This window comes from Thermobia domestica, chromosome 5 (genome assembly GCF_964235325.1).
Source record: "Thermobia domestica chromosome 5, izTheDome1.hap1.1, whole genome shotgun sequence".
Classification (NCBI taxonomy): domain Eukaryota; kingdom Metazoa; phylum Arthropoda; class Insecta; order Zygentoma; family Lepismatidae; genus Thermobia; species Thermobia domestica.
This window is the reverse complement of record NC_137458.1, coordinates 282082171-282106053: the sequence shown is the minus strand read 5'-3', so window position 1 is coordinate 282106053 and position 23883 is coordinate 282082171. Positions and strand designations below refer to the sequence as shown.

At 32.9% G+C, this 23883-nt stretch overlaps 1 protein-coding gene across 1 annotated transcript in view; it reads right to left on the bottom strand.

The window, feature by feature from the left end:
- Positions 1-5100: 5100 nt before the first annotated feature.
- The window catches only part of LOC145686662 (T-box transcription factor T-like), a 136376-nt gene continuing 117593 nt past the window's right edge, over positions 5101-23883 (bottom strand). The window contains exons 4-7 of the mRNA XM_081760156.1: positions 21032-21166; positions 13849-13981; positions 10990-11109; positions 5101-8115 (exon numbers count right to left, since the gene is read on the bottom strand). Coding sequence (XP_081616282.1) covers positions 7622-8115; positions 10990-11109; positions 13849-13981; positions 21032-21166 — 882 coding nt within the window. The 3' untranslated portion in view covers positions 5101-7621. The remainder of the gene's footprint in view (positions 8116-10989; positions 11110-13848; positions 13982-21031; positions 21167-23883) is intronic.

Below are 23883 nucleotides of genomic sequence, written 5' to 3'. Positions count from 1 at the left end.
TGCAGTAGCCAAAAAGTTTTTAATAGTTAATAAAATAATTTCAATAACATTTTACTTAATGCTTATATGGAGACTATGTTAAATTGAATTAAATAGCAAAGAAGTTGTTATGGAAACAAATTACAAAGATCTAGGGTCCTATAAAAGCACAGAAATTGTTTGTTTTATAGAAAATCCACATGATAATCCTGGGATCAAATGAATTTACCATCGAACATTTCACACATTGTGCGAATATGCTCCGAAATATTACTAATAATCGTATTTTACTTCAAATTCTAATTGAATAACCATTACATTTTCAAGCATTCTTCTTCTTCTTCTACTACTACTACTACTACTACTACTATTAATAATAATAATAATAATAATAATAATAATAATAAAATAATGGAAAATGAAACATACCCCTCAGGAAAAACAGCATTCGGAATCCCTTTTCCTATTTATTGCTAAAATTTTACTCGACAAATGAAACTCATAAATACATAGAAAAAGGTGTTTCTGCAATGTTTTTCTCTGATCAAGTCCGTTGATTCTAGATTTTTTCCCTAGTTTATCTTTTACTCCTATTTTTATCTTCCATGACCAAAGCCCCAGAGGAAAGTCAAAACCATGACAATCATAGGATTATTCTAGAATTAACTGTATAAGTGAGATCGTTACCATCGTACAGCCCCGTAGTGAGCACTCCAATTATGAGACACAGTATCGAGAAATTTAGTAGTAAAACTTTAGTTTTTGTTGTAGTTTTTGATTCCCATTCCTTTAATAAGTTAACCATTTCCACTCTGAGCTAAAATAAAGTATTTATTGAAGTTTAGCCTTCTTTTTTGCAGTACCGAGGCTATATGAGATGGGGATCTGCAGCAGTGGCGTGACGTGGCACTTCGACAATTGTTACCGGTGGATACTACGAGTAACTCCAGTTTCTCAATATCAAAAAATATGGTGCTCACTTTTTCTTTCAGCGTATCAACGATTTCAAAATATAGACGTGGGAAGCGATTTTTTGGTCAAATCCTACTTTATTTGCTCTTGACCTTCTTCAACAATGTGCCTCTTTAAGTTCATTTCCAAGTGCTTTCCATTTTCTACCAAATATAATCGAAACTCTCTCTCAATTTTCTTAGATCTTCTTCAAAGTCATCTATTTTCTTTTACATCGTGAATAACTTACATCGTGAATTTTCTTGTGTAAAATATTAAATAAGATTTCTTATCTTGATACTATAACTGGAAACTGTTGAAGTAAAAAAATAGAATTGAAATCAAAACTTTAAAAGTTTTGATAGTATCCTGATGCACGAACTCTGGTTTCAGACTCCCATTAGTCTGTGTTTTTCGTTATTGATTTAAGGAGCCCTGACATCTCATTTTTAAAGTTATACAGGCACATCAATTACCCTACTTCTATGATCCCACCTTGTGTTTCAGGCTATTGAGATACGTTTGTTGACTAGAGAATCCAGAGCACGTGTTCTTTTTAAAGACTTCGAGAAAAAAATTAACAAATCCCGAAACAGTTTGAAAAGAACGCCTTACACTCTTTTGTAAAGTCAACGCACATTTTAATACTAAATTAAGTCTATGCGCATAGAATGAACAAATAAGAATTGTGTGTTGTTAACAAGAGTCTGCATTCCCTTCTCCATAGACAGAGCCCCATCACATGTTCGAGCAACTAGTTTTCTCCCGCATTGAAAATCAGTCAAGATACTAAAAACATAATTTGGGATAGTCGATTTATGGTACGGTCAACACTGACCTTTACACTAGTTTCGTCCATGATGAAGGCAGCAAAACTCAAACCCTGATTTCTCTTTTCATTTCATTAATTATCTGAGCAAAGATACAATCGATTACGTTATTCTAAATCACATTAAAAGTTCCTGAAAAACGGCGGATGTCCTTAAATGATGTTACAATTTACCATCAGTTTCTGGAACCATATTCTATAATTCTAGGAAATTAACTTTGCTCGTAGATGCAGAGGTTTTGTCGGTACCTCTGAATGGTAGTTCTTGTAAAGGTAAGAAGCAAGTACAAGAGGTCTATCCACCTAATGAAAATCCAATTTTTGTTTTCCCGAATGTATCCAAGAAACACATAGATGCAATGGTTGTTTGGAATTTTCATGAGGGCTGTGTATGATTCTAAAATTTTCCATGTTATCGACAAAATAAATATTTCATACATTTTTTTTCACTATCACAGACATGGCGAAAAGAAAAGTTTTATTACCCTTACATACGCTCAAAGCCATATGTATTAAACATACTAGTGTGCGTTAAAATATGTTCATAACTTCCCGATATTTTTGATTTTAAATTGTTTAAATGTGGCGTTGATCTTTCTCTTTGAATTATTACACTCGAATTATTTCACTTTTTTTTTCCCGCAAACGTACGCGCATCAAAATATTGTTTCATGATACTTTCTATAGGACAGTCAATATTACCGATGTAGTTCAGGTTTTTCGGAATCATTGCCATACTAGTACTAACACTATGACACTCATACTATATATATTAAGCACATGCAGGACTAAAGACGATTGCACAATTCTTTTCCAACACATCAAGCTGCAGCAAAATGCAAATTCAACTAATAAGACTACCGGCTAACGTTGGAATAGAAAGTACTCTACACTAAATAAAAAACAAAATATTTTCAACCGAGCACACACCCTATAATAATAATAATAATAATACCTAGGTAATAATAATAATAGGTACTCGAATCGGAAGGAGAGCTCGCTCGTGGTTAAGCGATTAGTATACGTGTCTTTGGACTGGGAGACCCGGGTTTGATTCCCGGTGGGAGCTCATGTGGTTCGGATTCCACATTAAGTTGTAGGTCCACGTCTCATATAGCCTCGCTGCTGAGAGAGACGTTAAACTGAAGTCAAATTAAATCAAATCGATTCGGAAGGAGCGCGGGAAACATATATATTGCTCTTTAATTGTCATTACTGTTTCCCCTTTCTCTTGAAACAGTTCCCATATAGCTCAATGTATTTCGTCAATGACCTTTCTAAAATCAAATTGACATTTATATCAAGGTATTGCATTTCCATTTCTTTCAGGTATTTGTCGAATGATAAATATCTGGTCCATAGTTGATAGATTTCGCCTAAATTTGCACTGATAGTCTCCAATAATTTAGTCTGCATATGGGTAGGCATCTCTGTATATTTTATGACACACTTCAAACACTCACAATATCTTTGCTCTTCCAGTCACGGGACAACTACCATCCAATCTTTTGTACTATTTAAACAAGGCCAAAATCTCAATTTAAAAAAAAGAAAAGAAACTAAGCTCGACTTAGTAGTCAGCGAGAAACTTTAGTTTGAATTAAAGTAAACTTATATTAAATTTGTTTGTTAGAATATCCTATTCTCTGTTGCTGTATTACGCATCTTGGAACACAATCATGTAGTAGTAGCAAGTGTTCAATGCTATTACTATGTAATTCCTTCAACTTGCCCGAGATTGTATACTGTAATAAATGAAATAATCGTATGAACACAGTAATTCCAGCTGAGTTTTCACCCTTTGAATGGGGAAGCAAACGAAACAGTATAATAGGATATACACGCTCACTAATCAAATTCTAAATTCTCCTTGTTTTGACAGGGGTTGTTCCTATTTTTTCCTGATCCATTCAGCCGAGCGGTAACATAAGGGCCATTCCAAAAGTCCAACTAGGCCCTACCAGAGCGCCAGATGTTTCTGGCTAGCACGCTGGAAGGTGCTTCTGGAGTGAACGACCGCTATCGGGATTCGCGTTACCTACGAAATCTACGGTATCAACAACAGTATATTCCTATTTGGCGTTCGCATGTTGCGTTCATTTACATTACAAATGCGGCATAGTCCGTCTAAACTTTAGAATAAAAAGAAAAAAAGAAAATATATAAAGATTTTCTTATATTGATAATGAAATTTAGAGACATATGAAAACAACAGAAAACTTTCATTTTTCTTACTGTTACCTCCGGTAACAGAGGTAATATGCACTACACGTCCCTGATTACGGTGTAGAAAGCCAGGATGTACACACAGATATGCTATGCAAATTTCATACAACGGAACTACCAGGAACAGCACTATTGCTCGTCAATATTCGTATGCGCTTGAATTTATCCCTTTTTGCATATTGTTCGTAAATATAGTGGCTTTCGTAAATACATTGGTGCTTATTTTGGATCAGAAATCCAAAATATTTCAATCAAAAATTTTCTTGTAAGCCGTATATCTGGAGAACTACATATAATGTAGCCAATCTCAAACTATCACTTAACTCAGTATGATACGCTTATTCAGGGTGTCTATCGGTCACGAAAAAGTCACGAAATCAGAAAACGGTCATGAAAGTCACGAAATTTAGCTTTTGGGTCATGATTTTTTAAAACTAAAAATGTAAGTGTAGATTGGAAAATTTTGTTCTGTGAAACGTCAAAATTCACCACCAAAAATATCTATGGGTGGCTTTAGACGCTACCAAATCGCAAGCAAAGTACGTTTCTATCGCATGAATGAAAATTCAGCCTAATTCGCGTGCAAATTCGCTCTTGAAAATGTTGGAAAATTTTATGATTTGGTAAAGAAAAGGCCACGAAAAAGTCACGAAATTTCATTTTGGAATTTTAGTAGACACCCTGTTATTCCGTAAAAGAATACGAAAACTCGATTTAGGGGCCGTTTAAAAAAAGTGTGGCCTCTGATCCAAAAACTAATTATTGGGCAACAAAAATTTTCTTGTAAGCCTTATATCTGGAGAACTTCATATAGTGTAACCAATCCTAAACTATCACTTAACTCAGTATGATACGCTTATTCCGTATATATATAAAAAATAAAATTAAAAAAAAAAAACGAAAACTCGATTTAGGGGTCATAAAAAAAATTGTAGCCCCTAATCCAAAAACTAATTATTGGGTAACACAAATTTTCTTGTAGGCCTTATTCCTACATCTTACTCACTCAATTCTAATGTTAGAGAAGCAAAAACTACCATTGTCTTCTGCAAACTAGTGTGTCCTTTTTAAGATTAGGTTCTGTTAAAGATAATGAAATATTACACCTACTACAATTTACAGTTTTAATGATGTTTATTTTTCCAACTGTACGCTTATTATACACATATACATTATTATAATAAGAATGTAACACTATTTTCACTCATATTCTATAGATGCACAAATATAACATTTAAACTTTTATACACTTTTTCACCCACACTTTCTTATTTTTTCTCTTTCTTACACTTTTCAACTCAGTTCGTGCGAATTATTTTTCACTGAAACGTGATAATTAATCGTTTGAATAACAAAGTTTTTTTTTTCTTTCTCAATTAAAGAAGCATACTAAGTAATTACAAGTCAACAGTTTTGTTTCACATGGATCCCTGAAGAAACAGAACTGATGAGATCAAAATTTCAGAGCATTATTATACACTATCGAATCGTTTCTGCTTCTGTAGGGTTTCTCTTCACATAACCATGAATACGGATGTTCTTAAAATAACTGTAAGATTTCAGTTCTTTCATTGTATGTACATAAAAAGGACGAAATTATAATTACAATTTCTTATCACTAATAAATATCATACTAACCTTAAAATGGAAAATACAGTTTAGCATTATTATCTGTTTTTCGTTGATTCAAATTTTCTGTTGAAGCGAACTTTATTTATCTCAGTATACAATATTTGTTGTGTGTTATACTCAGAATACAGTATTTAGTATCTTCAAGTATTCATTTAAAATACTTAATTTTGCTTACAATGTTCGATTACTTCGTTAAAAATTAACAGTTTTAGGTGTTTCGTTGTGAAATGTATGTGCATTTATATATTTACACAGATATTTGAGTTCACATGTTAGTAAGCATTCCTTTAATGTAAGACATTCCATCCTACTTATATTTACGTGTCAAATCGCCGTATCCACAAAGGTTCAGTAGCAAAATAAAATTATGTTATAGTAAAGTGTTGTATACTTTCTATTATTTTCAGACCCTATCAGTCTACATCACCGAGGTTTCACTCATGTGTATTATTTTACACCTGTTCAGTTCGATCGATATTATGCCAAACTTTAAAGCTTGTAGAAATATGTTAGTACAGATCATAATTCTTATAAATTTCAGACTTCCAAGTTATTAGGTACATTTGAGCAATACTGCTATTTATAGAAATTAATTTTGATTAAATGGCTATTTCAAGTATTGTGATATCATGTATTTCCTCTCTTGTTTTAGATGGATATATGGATTTCCTCAAACTGTTTACGTACTGCATCATTCACAATTTTAACCATTACAATCTTAAGAAAATGGACGGATATATAATTATTTAAGTACATAGGTTTAGTATTAAACTATTTTATACCCCGCCTTCGTATGCTATACTTTATTACGTTGTGTACAATAATTTACATGCTTCAACAACATATTTTATTATTACTATTATTATTATTACTAACCGATAACTGTTTTCATAATAGTCCAATTATGTTAAAAACAATAGTTCTATCTTTGATACTCGTTATTCAAAATTTATATTTTAACAGTACCAAAAATAACGAAAGTAACATATACTCAGTAAAAATAACTAACCTTCAAAAATTTCGGATACAGAAAATTAGTTATTTCTGTTAGAAACAACTAGTATAATTCTGTATTTATCAAATACAGAGGATATAAACATGGAAAAATAATAGCTAAATATATATAATTCGCCGTGATGACAGTGTTGTTTCTTAATGTTTCAAAGCAATAAAGATGTTACTTCTCAAAGCTGAGGTATTATTACTTATGCCATGTAGAACAGTTAAGCTTGCGGAACGTACACAACTTGTACATTATTATTCGTTTAAAAAAAATGGATCTTATGAAACGTTATTTAAGTTGGTTTTAATACTTAGGTAAACCCATCTTGAATCATTCAAAGTTAACTCCAAACAATACAAAGCACGATTTGCACTGCACACATGGAAAGGAGAGATATGCAATTTCTTTTAAAAATATATCGTATATAGTGAAGCAAGTAACATTTGCATGTTGTTTGTAATCTGAGTGAGTCTTTTTAGATTTGTCAGGCTTTCATCAGGTACTTAACATTGTGTGAATCAAAATGTTACTACCAGTATAAATTAGAGTAAAGCCCTGAGATTTTGTCATTGGTAGGACAAACTAAGACGCTAAACTCGTAGAAGCAGTTCAGATAGTTCGGTTTCGTTCCTTTGTAAACTATAAGGAAAAGAAACAAAAAAATAATTCGGATCCAGTAGTTGTTACACTTTCTTTGGGGTACACCGATAGAAACACACAATTCTGATACCAAGCTAGTTTAATTACTTATTATTTTGCGGTCACTCTTTTTGACTCATTAGTACAAAGTAGAAGATTGACAAAATTTGTAAAACTCTTTACGTGAAAATTTCGCTTGAATTTATTTTAACTTTGTGAGCACTATATGTTCATATTTTGCGCTTTGTACGATCACAAATATTTCAAAAACAAGCGTATCCATAATTATGAGTTTAACCCTAATCACTGACAATATACTGTATATTTATATTCTTAAAAAAGTGTTACTTATAAACAATAAACTACATTCCTGTTGGAGGCGTAAGCGGACTCCAGTCTTGTCTTGGTGAACCCTCACTATACTGCTCTGATAACACTTCCACTTTCTCCAAAGTATCGTAAGGTGGCGTTGAAGGAAGCGAGCGAGGCTGTGGGGAGCCGTGCTGTTGCTGTGGTGGCTGCTGCTGTTGTTCTTGATATTCTGGTAACAATGGCAGTTCTGGCTGGTAATGAACCGGCGAGTGATGGTAGCCCTGATGCACTAGTGGACTCGCACACGGACTGTTGACGTGGCCGTTTTCAGGACTTGGGTTGCCGGCCGGTGTCCAGGCAGCGGCAGCGCTGCAGCCGGGGGGAGTTGCAGGTGGGCAATTAATAGTGGTTGGAGCTGGTGGTGGTAAAGTGGCCCAGCTGACTGTGCTGCTGCTGATACCCGGTTGTGGAGCAACGGACCAAGCTGCTGCGAAACCAGGGGACCCAAACACGGACGATTGCTGTGGTGGTTCTGAGTAAGGAACTACAAAAAAATGAAAATAACGACTATTACTAAAACAGTAATAAGAAAATTGTATGTATGAGATTTTATCTTAAATAAACACACTATAAACACGATGTCAGTAAACAATCTTAAGAAACTGGTATCAGTGAGTTTTACAGGAGAAAAAAAAATATTATTTAATTATTTAAATTATTTTTTCAAAATAACCATAAGGTTTCAGTTGTTAGTGTTTCTAGACAGTAATAATTAGTTACATTGACACCATTAGGATTAAAGTGGTTGGAACGATTATGTGTTTTTAGTGGTAGATGAATAATTTGTCAACATTTATTTATTTAAGTCCAAATATGATAATGAGAAGACAACTCCGGTTGTAAAGCAAGGATAGCTAATAAATATAAGTTATGCAAATATAAGTTATCCAACAATCACTATTTATACAAGGAAAAAGATTTGCCAAAAATATAATTCTTCCAACAACGTAGTTTTTGAATAAATAATAATAATAACTCATTGATAATAAGGAAATTTATCACTGAAACTGTATACGAATGGATTTTAACGTGGATGCATCAGGTAGTTATTAGATGTTTATTTTAGGTAAATTATAAACCTGTAGCTTTAGGCCATTCGTTGGTTGGTTGGTTTGGAATTTAGCGTCCCGTTCAGCAACGAGGCTGTATGAGACATAGACCTAACATGGAATCCGATACAAGCTTATATATTTTCAAAGTTCATATATTCTAAAAACGAACGAATTTCAGAAAAAATGAAATCCAAAATTTGATTTTTTCCTGTATATGCACCATTTAATAATGTATAGCCATATTATGAAGTTTAAAGATTGTTTCAAGTTATTTAAAGAACGTTAGAAGGAGTAAGCCTTACAACATACAAAAGACATAAAAACTAAGTTATTTAAAGAACGTTAGAAGGAGTAAGCCTTACAACATACAAAAGACAAAAACTATTTTGAGGTACTCCTCACTTCTTTCTCGGCGCATCGTAAGAAACACATATTGTAAAGGACATGATTTATGAAATTCGCTGCTTCTTGCCCATCTGTAGAATAAAAGTGATGGGGTAAGTTTGTAGTTCGATATCATTTCCTCCTCTTCCTAATTTATGCATAACGGAAATCCTTGATATATATACCTATAGGTAAGGTCATCACAAATAACATGAATTGACACATATTGAATTGACGATGTGCTCTTACCTACAGGTACATATCAAGGACTTCTATTACCCATCAATTAGGAAGAGGAGGAAATGGTATTATCGATCTACAGACTTAGCCCATCACTTTAATTCTACAGGGTGGGCAAACATACGTCATGTCTTTCAGATAGTATTACGTGTTTCTTTAGGTGCACTGAGGAAGAAATGAGGAGTGCATCAAAACTTTTAGCTGATTTTGTGTCTTGGATGCAGGGCCGGATTTCCATGTTTGGGCCCATGGACCATAGCAAAATTGCCGCCCCTAACCACACCAATCACATCGCTCTCCAAAATTTCCATTCTCCTTTTGAGGTATGAACTTTTCTACTTACTCTTAATATATGCATGCCATCGTATCAAGTTAGTAATTAAACTTAAGGAACACTTATTTATATTTTTAACACTCACTCAGATGCTTTTTTGAGAACAAATATTTGTAAATAATATCCCAAAGGTTAATTAGTCTCCTTTCTTTAGCAGCAATAGATTACGAAGTTTGCATGTTCCTATTTTTTTTCTTACGTGTACACTCATGACAATGTTAATGAATAAAATGTGGAAAAAATAGGAACATGCAAAATTCACAATCTGTTGGTACTAGAAGAAGAAATATTTTTGTAAATAATTATTCACGAATATCTATTCTCAGGGGACATAGGCCCTAATAGCATGTTGGTTTGCAGCAAGTCTTTCACTATATTTGGTTTTAACTTGCTAGTCTTTCCGTGCACTGTACACCTGCTGCAGGCGTTTTGAAAGTTACCCACAAATGTCGTAATTTGATTTTCACTTCCTAGATTTTACTTGCCTCGGAGGCTTGCTGCAACTTTGTAGCAAGTGTGTCAGTTCTAGTTTCTACCAACAGGTAGCACAAAAGTCTAATCGTAGAAATCTCCTCCCCAGGCCGCCATTTGTAGTAGGTGCGAAGTGTGTGAAGCATTAAAACAAGTGGATAATTAAGATAATTACGTAAGTATTCAGTATGTAGAGATAATTTATATTTTAAACGTGTATTGTTTGACAAAGTTGTTGAGGAAAATATACTGTGTGATTGTACGTATACAGTAAATGTCGCTTGTAAAAGGCATGCAATGCAATGCAAGTATATACCTGCAGAAGACTTACTACACTCACTTGCTGAAGACCTGCTGGAGACTTGCAATGCAACTATATACTTGCAGAAGGCTTACTAGAAACTTGCTGTAGACTTGCAGTGCAAGTGACATCCTTGCAGAGACTTGCGTCAAACCTGCACTAACTTCATGTCGACTTGCTGTGCACTTGCACTGCAAGTAGAAACTTGCAGTAGGTTTTATGTGCAAGTAAACCCTTGCAGAAACTTGCTTTGCAAACTTACCATACACTTGCACTACAGGCGTGCTGCAAGTTCGAAGAGCGTCAACTAGGAAGTTTGCATTAAACTTGCATCAAACTTACAGATTTGCATCACAAGTCTGCTGCAAGTTTGCCAGACTTGAATTGCAAATCTGCTGCAAGTTTGTTGCAAGTCATTTTTGCTATCTGGGGGTGTGAGTGTTTGTTAATGCAATGCAAATGACCGAAAAATGTACAGCCAAAATAATGGAAAAGTATTTTACCCCTTTCTTGTTCAACTATGGCCTTTATCATATATTTTAAATTTTCAAATTATTTTGCTAATTTATTACTTACTGTGAGACGGTGGTTTACGTTGTAGCGAGTAAGGTGAACTCCTCTGATTTCTTATTCCTGAAAACCTATCACAGTGCAAAGTTGCTGGATACATGCCCTGTGATAAAAGCCAGGTACCATCTACGTTCAAAAAGAGAAAAAAAGAACACGTAAATTGGTTATATTACAAGGACCAAGTACCCCTTGACAATTAGTACCAAAGCCAGATACCTGATTTGCAACGTAATAATTTTATTCTTAAAACTTTGTTATATTACAAGAACCAAGTATTCTCGTTCAATTAACATTGCCGCCAGAAACTGAATACATGTCTGGCTACATATTCAAATATAATATGAATATTTTTTCTATTTTAACGAATAATAATGTTACAGGGAAATTACACATTATGGGCTCCCTCCCATAAGCCCTACGTACGTATTAGTTAATAGAATTGTAACAAACAGGATACATTCTTCAACTCTGAAGATTTCTTGTAAGCTTATATCGAAATATAAAGCCACGACTATCCGCGAGTGACGCGAAAAAAAATAACCCTGCTGCACTCACGCTCAGTTACTTTTCATAAGTAGTTGCTGTGGACTGACACTACACAAGCAAATATTGTACTGTTCACTGTTCTTTATTTTAGTGATTCAGACGTAGAGCAAAAGTTTCTGCTGTGTTGTACATGTTTTGAAAGTTTTATTGTGTTTCTTGTACAATAAAACAGTTTTTATGCTGAAATATTTTTTGTTTGTTTGTTTGCACCTCATTTTTAGTCTTTTTTCCGGTTATCCGCTATTTTTGCTTTCCGCGGTGTCCATGCTAGCCAATTAATGGATTTACTGTACACTGTAAACATGGATACTGTTGGATGACCTTTAAAACAAGAATGAATGTTCAATTTGTGGGTCGTATAAAATTTTCATAAATGAAATGAAATCTTTAAGTTTTACGTCCCACGGTTATGCCGGTTAGGCTAAAGGAGACGGTGATTATGACATGAATGAAATGGTGGAATGAAGAAAGTGGGAGGAAACGGGGGAACCCCGAGAAAACCCACGAACACGGTGTTTGTCCACCACAAAGTCTACACGGCGCAAGCTGGATCGAACCAGGGACCCCAAGCACCGGAGGTGAACGCTCTACTACTGAGCCACCGCGCCCCCATATATATATATATTTTTCATATGCATTTGATGGTATTAGATCTTTTTCTAAAAATAGATCTTGATTACAGTCATGTTTAAAAACTCTACAATGTTAGTAACGTTTAAGGAAGAAACAAAAAGGGAAAATGTCCAAAGATAGAACATGTACGAATCAATCCATCTCACTGAGTAAAACAAAATTATATGCGTAGTTTCCGAGAGAAATTTAAAGAATATGAATAATTTTGCAAACCTAAAAATTGATGCTGAACGTCAACCACACCATCTATTAAGATGAGACATACAGAAGTATACCCTCAAGCGCTTCATTACAACACTAGCAAGAAGACAATACGTAGTATGGTTAATGAAATATAGCCCAAAACTTTAATATTTTATTTTGCTGAAAATATTTGTCCAAAATATAGGACATATCAGTTGCTAAATCACATCGAGCTTGACTTACATGTGTAGTTTTCAAAAAAAAAAAAAAAAAAAAAAAAAAAAAAAAAAAAAACGACAAAAAGTAAACTTTTATAGGACTAAAAAGTATGTCATCTGTGGCCAATAATAACTGATAGTTCTACTGGAAAAGATTATTTATGTACTGTATATGTAAAATTACGTCATTAACTATCATATCGCTTCTTTTTCTAACAATTACACATAGAGCCCGCACAGGGACACATACTTCTACCAGTTGCGCACATACTACTTGTAAATAAAAGAAAATTTGACAAAGTTTGCTCCAGAAATCTGTCTAGTAGCATCTCTTAGTAGACGAAGGAATGAAAAACATAATGCTTATATTTTGACACAATTTTATATACAGATATACGGATCTAAAGCTTCTGATTCACATTTTTCTAACGTGTTAATACGTTGCCACTATTTAATGACAGTTGTTACGATTGATTATTCTGGAAAGTAAAAACGTCAGACAAATTTTGGGGAGTTCGACTACTAAGTCAGAATCACTTCTGGGTTTAACATGTGTAATTAATAATTTAATCTCTGTTATTTATTATAGTTAGAAATACATATTTGTTGATTTTGATAAGCTGTTGATCTAATTACAGTTGTCATCAAAACTGGTATCCGTCAATAGCTTAAAAGATTAAGACAACTTACTCTTTGAGTACGTATTTCTATATTTTTAAAGATGATGAGATTTACTTCAAGTCACAGCAAAAATATACTCAAACTGACACACCACTTTGAAGTATCTGACAAAAGAAATGCATACTCACTTTTGCTTGTTACTGTACCAATTTACTTTGCAATTTTTTTAAATAAAAAAATATTTCTCTGTGTATCGTATTTGTACAGCCGAGAGCACTTCTAACTAACATCTTAGATTTAACTGATTTTTCTTTCAGAACAAACGTGACTGTGTTTGCGTAAACAATATGGAAACCTTAATCTACCATGATTCTGTGTACTTCACCGAAAACATATTAAAATACTATTTTTAAAGTTATTGGTAAAATTAAGTGTAGAGGCCAGAAAGCACTTTTCCTTTTTGATGATTGTACTATATATTGATAATAATTTCAATTTAAGTGAACTTCACTCCTGATTTATATTACTTGGTTTTGTTAGATATAATTTTGCTTTTTTAACGTAGGTTTAAGTATTTTTCGATAATACTGCTCTATATAAATGTTTTATTATTATATTACTTTACTATTATCCTTTTCTTACTTTTCAACCTGCTTTTACTTACATTGTGGATATTGTGGCTGTTGAGTTTGTGGGTAGCTGGGAATAAAATCTCTTTGGTATATTCCGTCCGGTCTTTCTTTAGCATCTAAAAACGCTTTTGCAAAAGGATTGTACTTGATCTTCAGAGATGTGACCTGAAAATATATAAATACGTGTATCATTACAAGATTTAATACAAAAAGAAAAGAAAAAGAAATAATAGAAATAGTAAATGTAACGAGGGAGCTTGTAAAAACATTGATACGGCATTACTCTTCATGTATTGAAATGGTTTAGCTTAAGTACATTTAAAAGTATTTCCCCCATTTTTCTTATCATGCCGTAGTTACTTATTTATTTATTTAAAGGAAGGACTGGTAAAGGTGTCCCAGTACTAGGACTCTCATCTCTGGTGCTGAAATTTCCTGTTTTAATCCCAAGGCATCTGAATTTGTGGTGGAGAAGATATGTCAGAGAGTCTTCTCGAAATTCTCATCCATTATTCCACTGTTTAATGTTTCATTATTAACTTAAATTGATTGTGCATCTGTTTTAACCTAGAAGTCATAACTGTGGAACTGAACTATATATTTCTTTATGTATTTATTATTTTTTTAAAAAAAAATCTTTCTAGTTCCTTCATATATTCCAAATCCTACTCTAGAGTGCACCAAACTGAGAATCTTCTGGTAGGGCCTTAATAAGCTTAACAAAAGGATAATGGATGGACATTTGTTCTCTATTAGATAGCAATGTCAGATACAGTAAAACCTGTCAACTTGGCCACCTCTCTATGTTGGCCACCTGCTCATCGTGGCCTGGTTCGTCTTGAACCTGCATTTCCCCATAAGACATTCGTTACTTATTACTCGTAAGTTGGCCACCTGCCTATCTTGGAAGTTGGCCGCATTGAAGCAATGTTTACCCTATGATGATACTCATAAATTTACTTGCGTATCTTGGTCACAAAATACCGTTTTGTTATTTTTCTTAGCTCTTTCGTATTCACATATGAGAGACAGTTGTTCTGTATTTGTGACTGGAGACAAAGAAGCATAGATCTCCACGATTTGCTCTTGGAGGTCAATGGCCAGAACACTAGTCTGATAAAGGGGTGGTGAAGGAAGATGTGAATAAGAAAAAAGTACGTACAGCAATTCAGGAAATGGTTGTATGTATTTGTTTACCCTGTCTGTTTTGGTAAAACCATTAGCTATATCAGCTCCTTTCACCAGTGGGGAGCTTTAGTAAACCAAAAAAATTCTCAAGGTTAAAACTAACCATATCAATTGTCAAACTATTGACACCTGACGGGTTGTCGAAAGGTAGCGAAGGTTTTGAGATAAGAATTTCCTTAAGATTTTCTTAAAACATCTTTTGCTCCGAGGCAAACACTTGTAGCTCATTAACCAGCGGTACATAGTTAACTACAAAATCATAATATGCATATGTGTCAAAAAGAATAAAAGAAATACATCCAAAATGAACCATCATGAATAAATTTGTTAACACGTGTACATATATTAAAATACTTAATATTTTTTCTAGTACTGTATAATGTTATGATTAATCTATAAGTGACTGTCGTGCCACTGCTTATTAAAATTTTACAAGCAAGTAATACTAGGAATCCTATTCTAAAAATACACCAACCATACATATTTTCTGTAAGTTGTGCACTTTTCAATGGAACCGATAAGAACATCTGGGAAGAATTCATACTTCCTACAATGTGTTCAAAAAATCACGCAAACGGCATGTCCAAGCATATGTCTCATGCTCATAAGCGGAGTTATGGGGGGGCATTTTGACAAAAAATAAAAATGCCACTTATAACATTCTTCAATTCTCATTTGTGTTTACCGTGCCCCCCAACAGACAAAAGGTCTGCCCCCAGCAGACAATTCCTAACTCCGCCCATGCTCATGCTACAGAAAAAGAATATATTGATATATAGGGTCTAATACTTGTCGAGCGTAGTAACAGATACATCCTTTCTCTAATCTAACAGAGATATTCGAAGAAAAATTACAAAATTGATTATTTCATGAAAATTTTGATAACTTACATACCTCGTTGCATCCTGAAAGTACAGTATCAAAACAAACATTGAAAGTGTCCATTCTGATGCATACAGAAATTGTTGTATGCTTTTAAAGTTTTTTTTTTTTTCAGAAACTGTGTACAAAGCTACAGCATTGATTGAATTAGCTAAATTATTTTGAATTTAATTTATATTTTTATTCTTTGTAAATCTCTGTCGGTCATTTTAACATTAAAAAATGACAAGACCGCATTATATTACACTTGACGTCTGTGAAATTCCACGTTTCTCTGTTCTTGTGTTGCGTGATGTTCCTGGTTCTAGTTTTAAATCTAAACCCTTTACTGCAACTTCATAATTTCCAGTTTTCTGTATACACTTTCAAACCACAAGGAAAAATGAGTTGAATTGAGTTGATTTTGAATTTAACATCCCGTTCAGCAACGAGGCTATATGAGATGTGGACCTACTAATTAATAACGTGGAATCCGAACCACATGAGCTCCCGCCGGGAATCGAATCCGGATCTCCCACGCCACATAAGGAAAAAAATCTGGTCACTACTCCCTCTTCAAATGTTCAGTGTTAATTACGTTAGATATTATTTTGAATTTTCTAAAATTTGACATGTAAAAACAATGCTGGCAGGCTTTCACGACATACCAGTGTAAATGATATCATTCTGAGAGCTCTCATTTCAGCAGGCGTTCCATCAGTGAGAGAACCAAATGGATGCAGCCGCAATGACGAGAAGAGGCCTGACGGAATGACGTTAGTGCCATGGAAAAAATAGGGAAGGTGCTTGTTCGAGATTTCACCTGTACAGACACTTATGCTCCCTCAAATGTACCAGATACGTCGACTCGAGCAGCTCGAAGAGAGGTCGAGAAAAGGAATAACTATATCAATTTATTGGACAGATATTTGTTTACAATAGCAATTTAATCAAGTGGTTCACAGGGCGAAGACGGGTTTAATTTTATCAATGAAGTTGGCCAACGCATATGGCTAAAATCTAGAGATACCCGAGCTAAAGCATTTCTCATACAACGCATCAGTATAACCATTCAACGAGGAAATGTGTCAGCTATTTTGGGAACTTTGCCAACTAGTAAAGAATTAGAAGCGATCTTCCTTTTGTATGAAACTTATGAACTATTCGGGATAAAATTTTCGTCAATTAATAATAATAATAATAATAATAATAATAATAATAATAATAATAATAATAATAATAATAATAATAATAATAATAATAATAATAATGCGAAGAAGAAGAAAAAAGAAAACTGTTGATAAATTTGAATTTGAATGTTACTAATTTGAATGAAACCGTAAGTTATAACAATATTTGATTGTTAAATTTGAAATGTAAAGTAATTGGACAAAAATTAGTGATAACTAATAAAGATTTGGCAAGCTATACTTGTATCGTAGGTAAGAATTAATATTACAATAATCATTATTGGGTCAGTGTTCCGTAAAGGGGGTCCAGTGTCTTTGACACCACTTCTTTCTATTGATTTTCGTTTGATTACATAATATAACTTTATATTAGGTTCTATTAGGATAGGTTAAGTTAGGTTACGTTAGGTTAGGTCAGGTCAGGTTAGGTTAGGTTAGGTTAGGTTAGCTTAGCTTAAGGGGGTCCAGTGTAGTTTTGGACCCCTTAACGGAACATGTACCCATTATTGTTTTGTCATATAATTATTTTCCATACTTATTGACAAATATAGTGGGCTGTGAAGGATAAGTGTTGGGGACCTTTACTCTCACTATTTTTCTTAAAATTTTACTGTTTACAGTTTTCACTTTTAACAAATTAAATGTTTGTTACAATTTCCATACACTGTGTTACATTTTCCACGAGGGCATGCGCCGCTTCTCCCTTTTACTTACAGTGACAGTGTGAAAAGCATATTTACTTAAAACAGCTAATTTCAGTCATCTTGGCACGTGCCATTTTCGTACTATATTTATTTAAGACAATTTTAGAGACATAGCCGACCAGGCTGTTAGGGCTGCGGCTTATAAATATAATAATACCTCACAAGAGGTTTAAGACAAGACAAGAACATAGACATTTTACATTCTAAACAATTTTCTTACATTAATAAACTTTATTCCTTTCCTTTAAACATGCAATAATTAGATAACCAGAAACTTAACGCATATTTCAGTGATTCATTCTACGGACGGATGAGTAGGTTATTCACTGGTATGGAAAAATGTTGCAACCTAAATATGCATTTCTTTTTTAAACTCTGGCAAACATTTACAAATTTTCTTAATATACAGTGCTTAATCTGTAGATATATTTCATCTTGTCCTGTATGTAATTTTCGAAACATGGGAATGCATGATTTTTTGGACTATATAAACTTAATATTAAAACTGTATACCTCTATTTAAAAGAAGAAAACATCTAAAGGATAAATAAGAAAATAGTATCTGAAATGAAATTTCACAAAAGGATCAATAACTGAAGATTAAAAGCTATGTGTTATAGACTTAAGGAAAGATAGCTTCAGAAAGCATATATAAGAAACTAGTACATTAAGTAAGCTTTCTTCCCGGGCTTGTAGCGATAAAATATTATTATTATTATTATTATTATTATTATTATTATTATTATTATTATTATTATTATATTCAAAGATATGAGCTTGTCTTGTATATCTAAAGAACTCCACCTGTTATTTTTAACCGATAGGTGTTACATTTTCGATCTGAATTTTTTTTCATAGTATTCTTCATGGAAGTTTCTTTATTGATGTCTTATTTTTCATAAGAACTCCTTATCGTAACATTAGAAATTTTGTTCGTTTTGTTTCGTATGTTTCTACTTTGAATTGTTCCATTTATGAAACTATAGAAATGCGAACAAATATTATTCTGTTCTAGATATTTTTCAGACTGACTTTGTTAAAGTTTGTTTAGAGCAGGGATGCAAAAAAGCACTCGCTCGGGGCGAGTTGTTTGTCGGTGCGGGCGAGTTTTTAATATCGCTATTGTTTATTTCAAAGGTAAGTAAATTATTTCTATTGTGGGGTGTGGGCTAGTAGCTTTTTTCTTGGGCTAGTAAAATTTTGTTGCTTATTTTCATTCCTGGTTTAGAACATTAAATTTCTAATACTTTTTTTATAAATATATTTATTTATTTAAGTTGTTAATTTATTTTAAATCCATTTTGCTGACATTTCTATCAAACAATATGGTATTGTTATAATTTACACGTACGATCAACTTAAACTAATTCATAATGATCATAAGCTCTTAATAGAATTAATAGAAAAACAATACTATCAAGGTAAGACGAAATTGTGGCAAAATAACAAGAAATGCTAAAAGAACAAGAAATTATGGTAAAAGAAATATATACATTAGCATCAAATTGGGATAGTAAACGTGAAAATGAAAATGTATCTTTCACTGACGATGACAGTTATGATGAGATAAATTCTTAAGTACATATTGTTTAAAATATCTTTCCGTCGTTAGTACTCAGAAACCAAATACTTATTTCTAATACTTATTTAATTTAGCGAGATGCCATTTGAAATGTTTTCCTTAAGTGTTGTTAGTTCGTAATTTAGTCATCTATCTTTTATTTTCCTATTATATTTTCTTTTCTTCTAGGGTTAAGCTTTTACTAATTTTTTTTGGGGGGGTACTGCACTTTTTCTTCTTTATCTTAGTTATGAGTCTTTATTTGCATGTCATATGTAATCTTTTTCTTAATTTTTTTGTATGTTCATTTTATTATTGTTGTTATTATTATTATTGTAAAATGATATCGATTGTATGTATAACTTGTGTTGCTGATGTATTTCGCGTCCTGTTAAATATAATCTAAGACTGTTTTATATGTAGGGTTGCATGTATCATGTACCTGCTGTCTGGGTGCACTTGTGATTATGTATGCTGTTTGCTGCCTAATAAACATTATTATTATTATTATTATTATTATTATTATTATTATTATTATTATTATTATTATTTGCCAACGCCGATATAGTATTTTTGTTAACACTTTTTTAAATTTCATTTTGCTTCAAACAGATCTTACTGGAGTATACAATAGAGAGGAAGTGTAAGAGACGAACGGAGCAAAGAGCCACCGAGATGGTAGAATTTACGAGTATTTTTAATGGAACGTTGGTATTTTTAATGGTACGTCATAGTTTCAATTTCGAAAATATCAATGTAGGAAACTAATATAAGTTTATTTTTCACCAAATCTCATCATTATGTTAAAGTTAAAGACAAAACATGATTTACGATTTTAGATTTATCATTTGTGAGTAAATAATACATAAGCTCTACTGTAATAGGAAATGCACGATGAATACTAAATCGAAGATGATTAAATTCCTCTTCTGTACTTGTTCTAAAATAAGTATACACGATAGAGGTCTTATGCAAATAATATAGCATTTTTGCGTAGAATATCCTTCCATATACTCACAAAAATAGCTTGGAATTACGAGGTCAGAATCAATTCAAATATTGAAATAGTCTTAAGGAACTCGTAATTCATCATGTAATCCTAGCAAAATTCAATCTACATAATATGTATAACAACCCTCAAACATACAGAATATTTTTGGCTGCAAGCCGAAGCAATTTCTACCCACTACCTAACTTAATTAGTGGACCACTAAACCAATAAAGCAGGAATAAAATGATCAAATTTTCCCGCTGTAATTCGAAGGAGAATAACTAGAAATTATGTAGGTAGAATAAATGGGCGGATTAGAATTCGAATTGCGGATATCGCGCTTATATAAGAACTGAGAAATTATGGAATTCTCATAAATATTCATTTATTCACGTCAATTAAAAGACTCTGACTTTTCATGTATCAAAGTGTAAGATCCTTCAAAGCAGTTTATAAATAATAATAATAAAATCATTGTCAAAAAAGTTGTAGGTAATTATTCGTAAAAATTGAAAGAAAGCGGTAAAATAACTTTTGTCTCGCGGAAAATAGAAGAATGAAGCACAACACTACTTTTGTCGTCAGCATAATTAACTTTATTTCTAATTTCTCAAGCATACTGGTAATAGTTTCATAAATTTATTTCTAATTTCTTCAAATATTCTGGTAATGATTTCATATAGATAAAAATAATATTAAATACAAGATCTTTTTACTCACCTCTTCATTTTGATAAGCCGTCACTGCAATAAATTGAGTCTCTGGAAATGGATATGTAAGAACTCGCCGCTGTTCCGTACCTACTTTTACGATATGGACACGTGGTTCGTATTTATGTAAAGAATTGAGCATTATCTGAAAATAGAAAATATTATTTTAAGAATAATAAACAAAAGATTGTTCTAGAATTTTGTTTCATTATAGACCACGAAAGTGTATTTGTCTTGTTCAGCTTATTGCTATGCTAATGGACATTTTATTTATAATTAGACATATCAAGAGTTGAATTTTGAGTTTTCGTTTAATCAGATTCGTAAATATTTTAAAATATGCTCATTAATTATTAATGATAGTTTAATATCGTTACAGGCTTATAGGTAATGTTATAGGTCCAGGACCGGCCCAAGAGCAAAATGTTCTGTGTGCAAGAATGAGTTTTGGCGCTCCTTACAATGAAAATGGGTACGCTCTCCAATGCTTTCAAGCAACATTTTTATTTGATGAAAAAAATTATTAACATTTTCAAATGACTAATTTACATTCAAAATTACTTAAAAATAACTTTTTACTATATTATTTTTTATACTTTTCTCATTTCGGCGCCTCTCTCAAAATCGCGCGTGTGTAACCGCACACGTCGCACACTCCTTAGACCGGCCATGTATAGGTCTTTGTTAGTTTAATCTATGCAATGTACGTAACTTACGTGCCGCTATAGTTTTAAGAAAATTAATCATTCCTACTTTATTCAATTTGTTATTTTCATGTTTAGATTTTTGGGATTCTACTTTTGACGGAATATCAAAAGGAAAATTGTCTCATGTACTTACATCTTAAGAAAAAAATCGATGGTGGAATATTAGAATTTTGGTAATTCTTGCGGTAAAGGGGGAATGAATCGTCTTGCTATATCATTTTCTTGTACAGGAGAAAAATATATCTACCTCACTCTATGGAAAAGTTAGATAATCAAAACAAATTAAGCGGAAAGATCATATATAACTTATTACATTCAATTTTTTACACATGTTGCTCCACCATTCATGTTAGGAAATTTGAAAGTGGAGATAAAACTTAGATTCAACGAAGACAAGTACGATATCCGGATATCAAAAATTGATATCGGTAAAACATAGAAACTTGATTGGTATGTCTATATATTGAAATATGAAATTTAAAAGTATTAATATATCGAAGAACAGGATGGAAATATTGGATATCAAAATGTCGGCAACGTTCGAAATATCGAACATCAAAATAACGAAAAGTATTGAAATGTTGATAATATTAACTAATTCTGTGGTCTATGGAACCTGAAGATTCAATGCCGTATTCACAAAATTTCTTCATTGACTTCTGTCCTTAGCGATCTGAATCCAATTACTACCATGTATAGGCCTACCTATTTTTGCGAGATCCATCTTAATATTGTCCTCTCATCTGCGCCTAGATCTTCCTAATGGTCTTTCTCGGATTAGGTTTCCAGCTAAAATTTTGAAAACATTCAACTTTCTCCCATTATGTCTGCATGACCTGCTTAGCAGAGCCTTCTAGACTTAATGGCCTTAACAATTTAGGTAAGCAGTATAAATTTTGCAGCTCTTCATTTTGAAGTTTCCGCCATTTCTGTCTTTCATGGATCCGAATATCCGCCTCAAAATTGTATATTCAAATACTTTCCGTTTGCGATCCTCAGAGTAAATCATGTTTCACAACATACAACAGAACATGTATAAAATTATTGTTTTACATACTTTAAGTCTCAAATTCTGCGATAGAACTCGCGAAGACAAAAAAAGCTTAGACTGAATAGTAACATAAATTCCGTGCTTTCAGTTGACATTTGATTTCTTCGTGGTTATGGTTTCGGCCTGGTAAGTTTGATTCTAGATATTTTAAAGTATCCACTTTGTCTTGAAAGGCAAAAATTAGGTCTTTCTAAAAATCAATAAATAATTTGTGCATCGGGTTGTTGTATTCCTATTCCAGTGGTCACCAAACTTACGAAGTTTCTGAGCTAGCTTACTGTTTTTAAATTCTACTGTGCGCTACCAACGAAAAGAACTACTAACTTTTTTTTAAAATTTTAAATCTTTATCTACAAGATCTACATTTGTTCATTGCCTATAAACTTACACATTTCAAGGTTAGCCAACCGGAGCGTTAACGCGATCTACCGAGCTCGCAAATGACGGTTTGGTAATGATTGTGTTTGACGAATGGTAATACCTGGTCAATAGTTGATCGAGTTTACTTAGATCCGTACGTATTGGTGAACTCCAATAATTTGAAAATATGGAAAAATCTTAAAACATCGAAAAATGTCGCACAACTCTACACTTTAAAAGGTTTTACTCACAAATACTCCGTACGTTTCCGGTTCAAATTTATTAAATTTTCTTGGGACTTTTAACATTTATTGCAAAATTTGAATAAAGTAATGTAAAATAATAGATACTTTAACTTGGCCTATTTTTTGCTTACAATCTACAATCTAATGTATGTACAGTAGGACGTCGATAATTCGAACGCCAAAAATCCGAAACGTCAAAAATCTGAACGCCAAAAATCCGAAACTTCAAAAATCCGAAACGTCAAAAATCCGAACGCCAAAAATCCGAACGCCAAAAATCCGAAACGTCAAAAATCCGAACGCGGTCCCTAGATGCTTTTTACATTCTGTCTTAGCGCTAGCGATAAACAAACAATAGGACTGTCTGTCGGCGTTGTGTGAAGTCAGTGTTTTTACAAAAGCTCATTCATATGTAATTGTTTGTCATATATAATTTTATTTTAATTTTCCCTTAGACCTATACAAGTTAAGTTTTAAGTGTGAATTACAAGAACAGTGT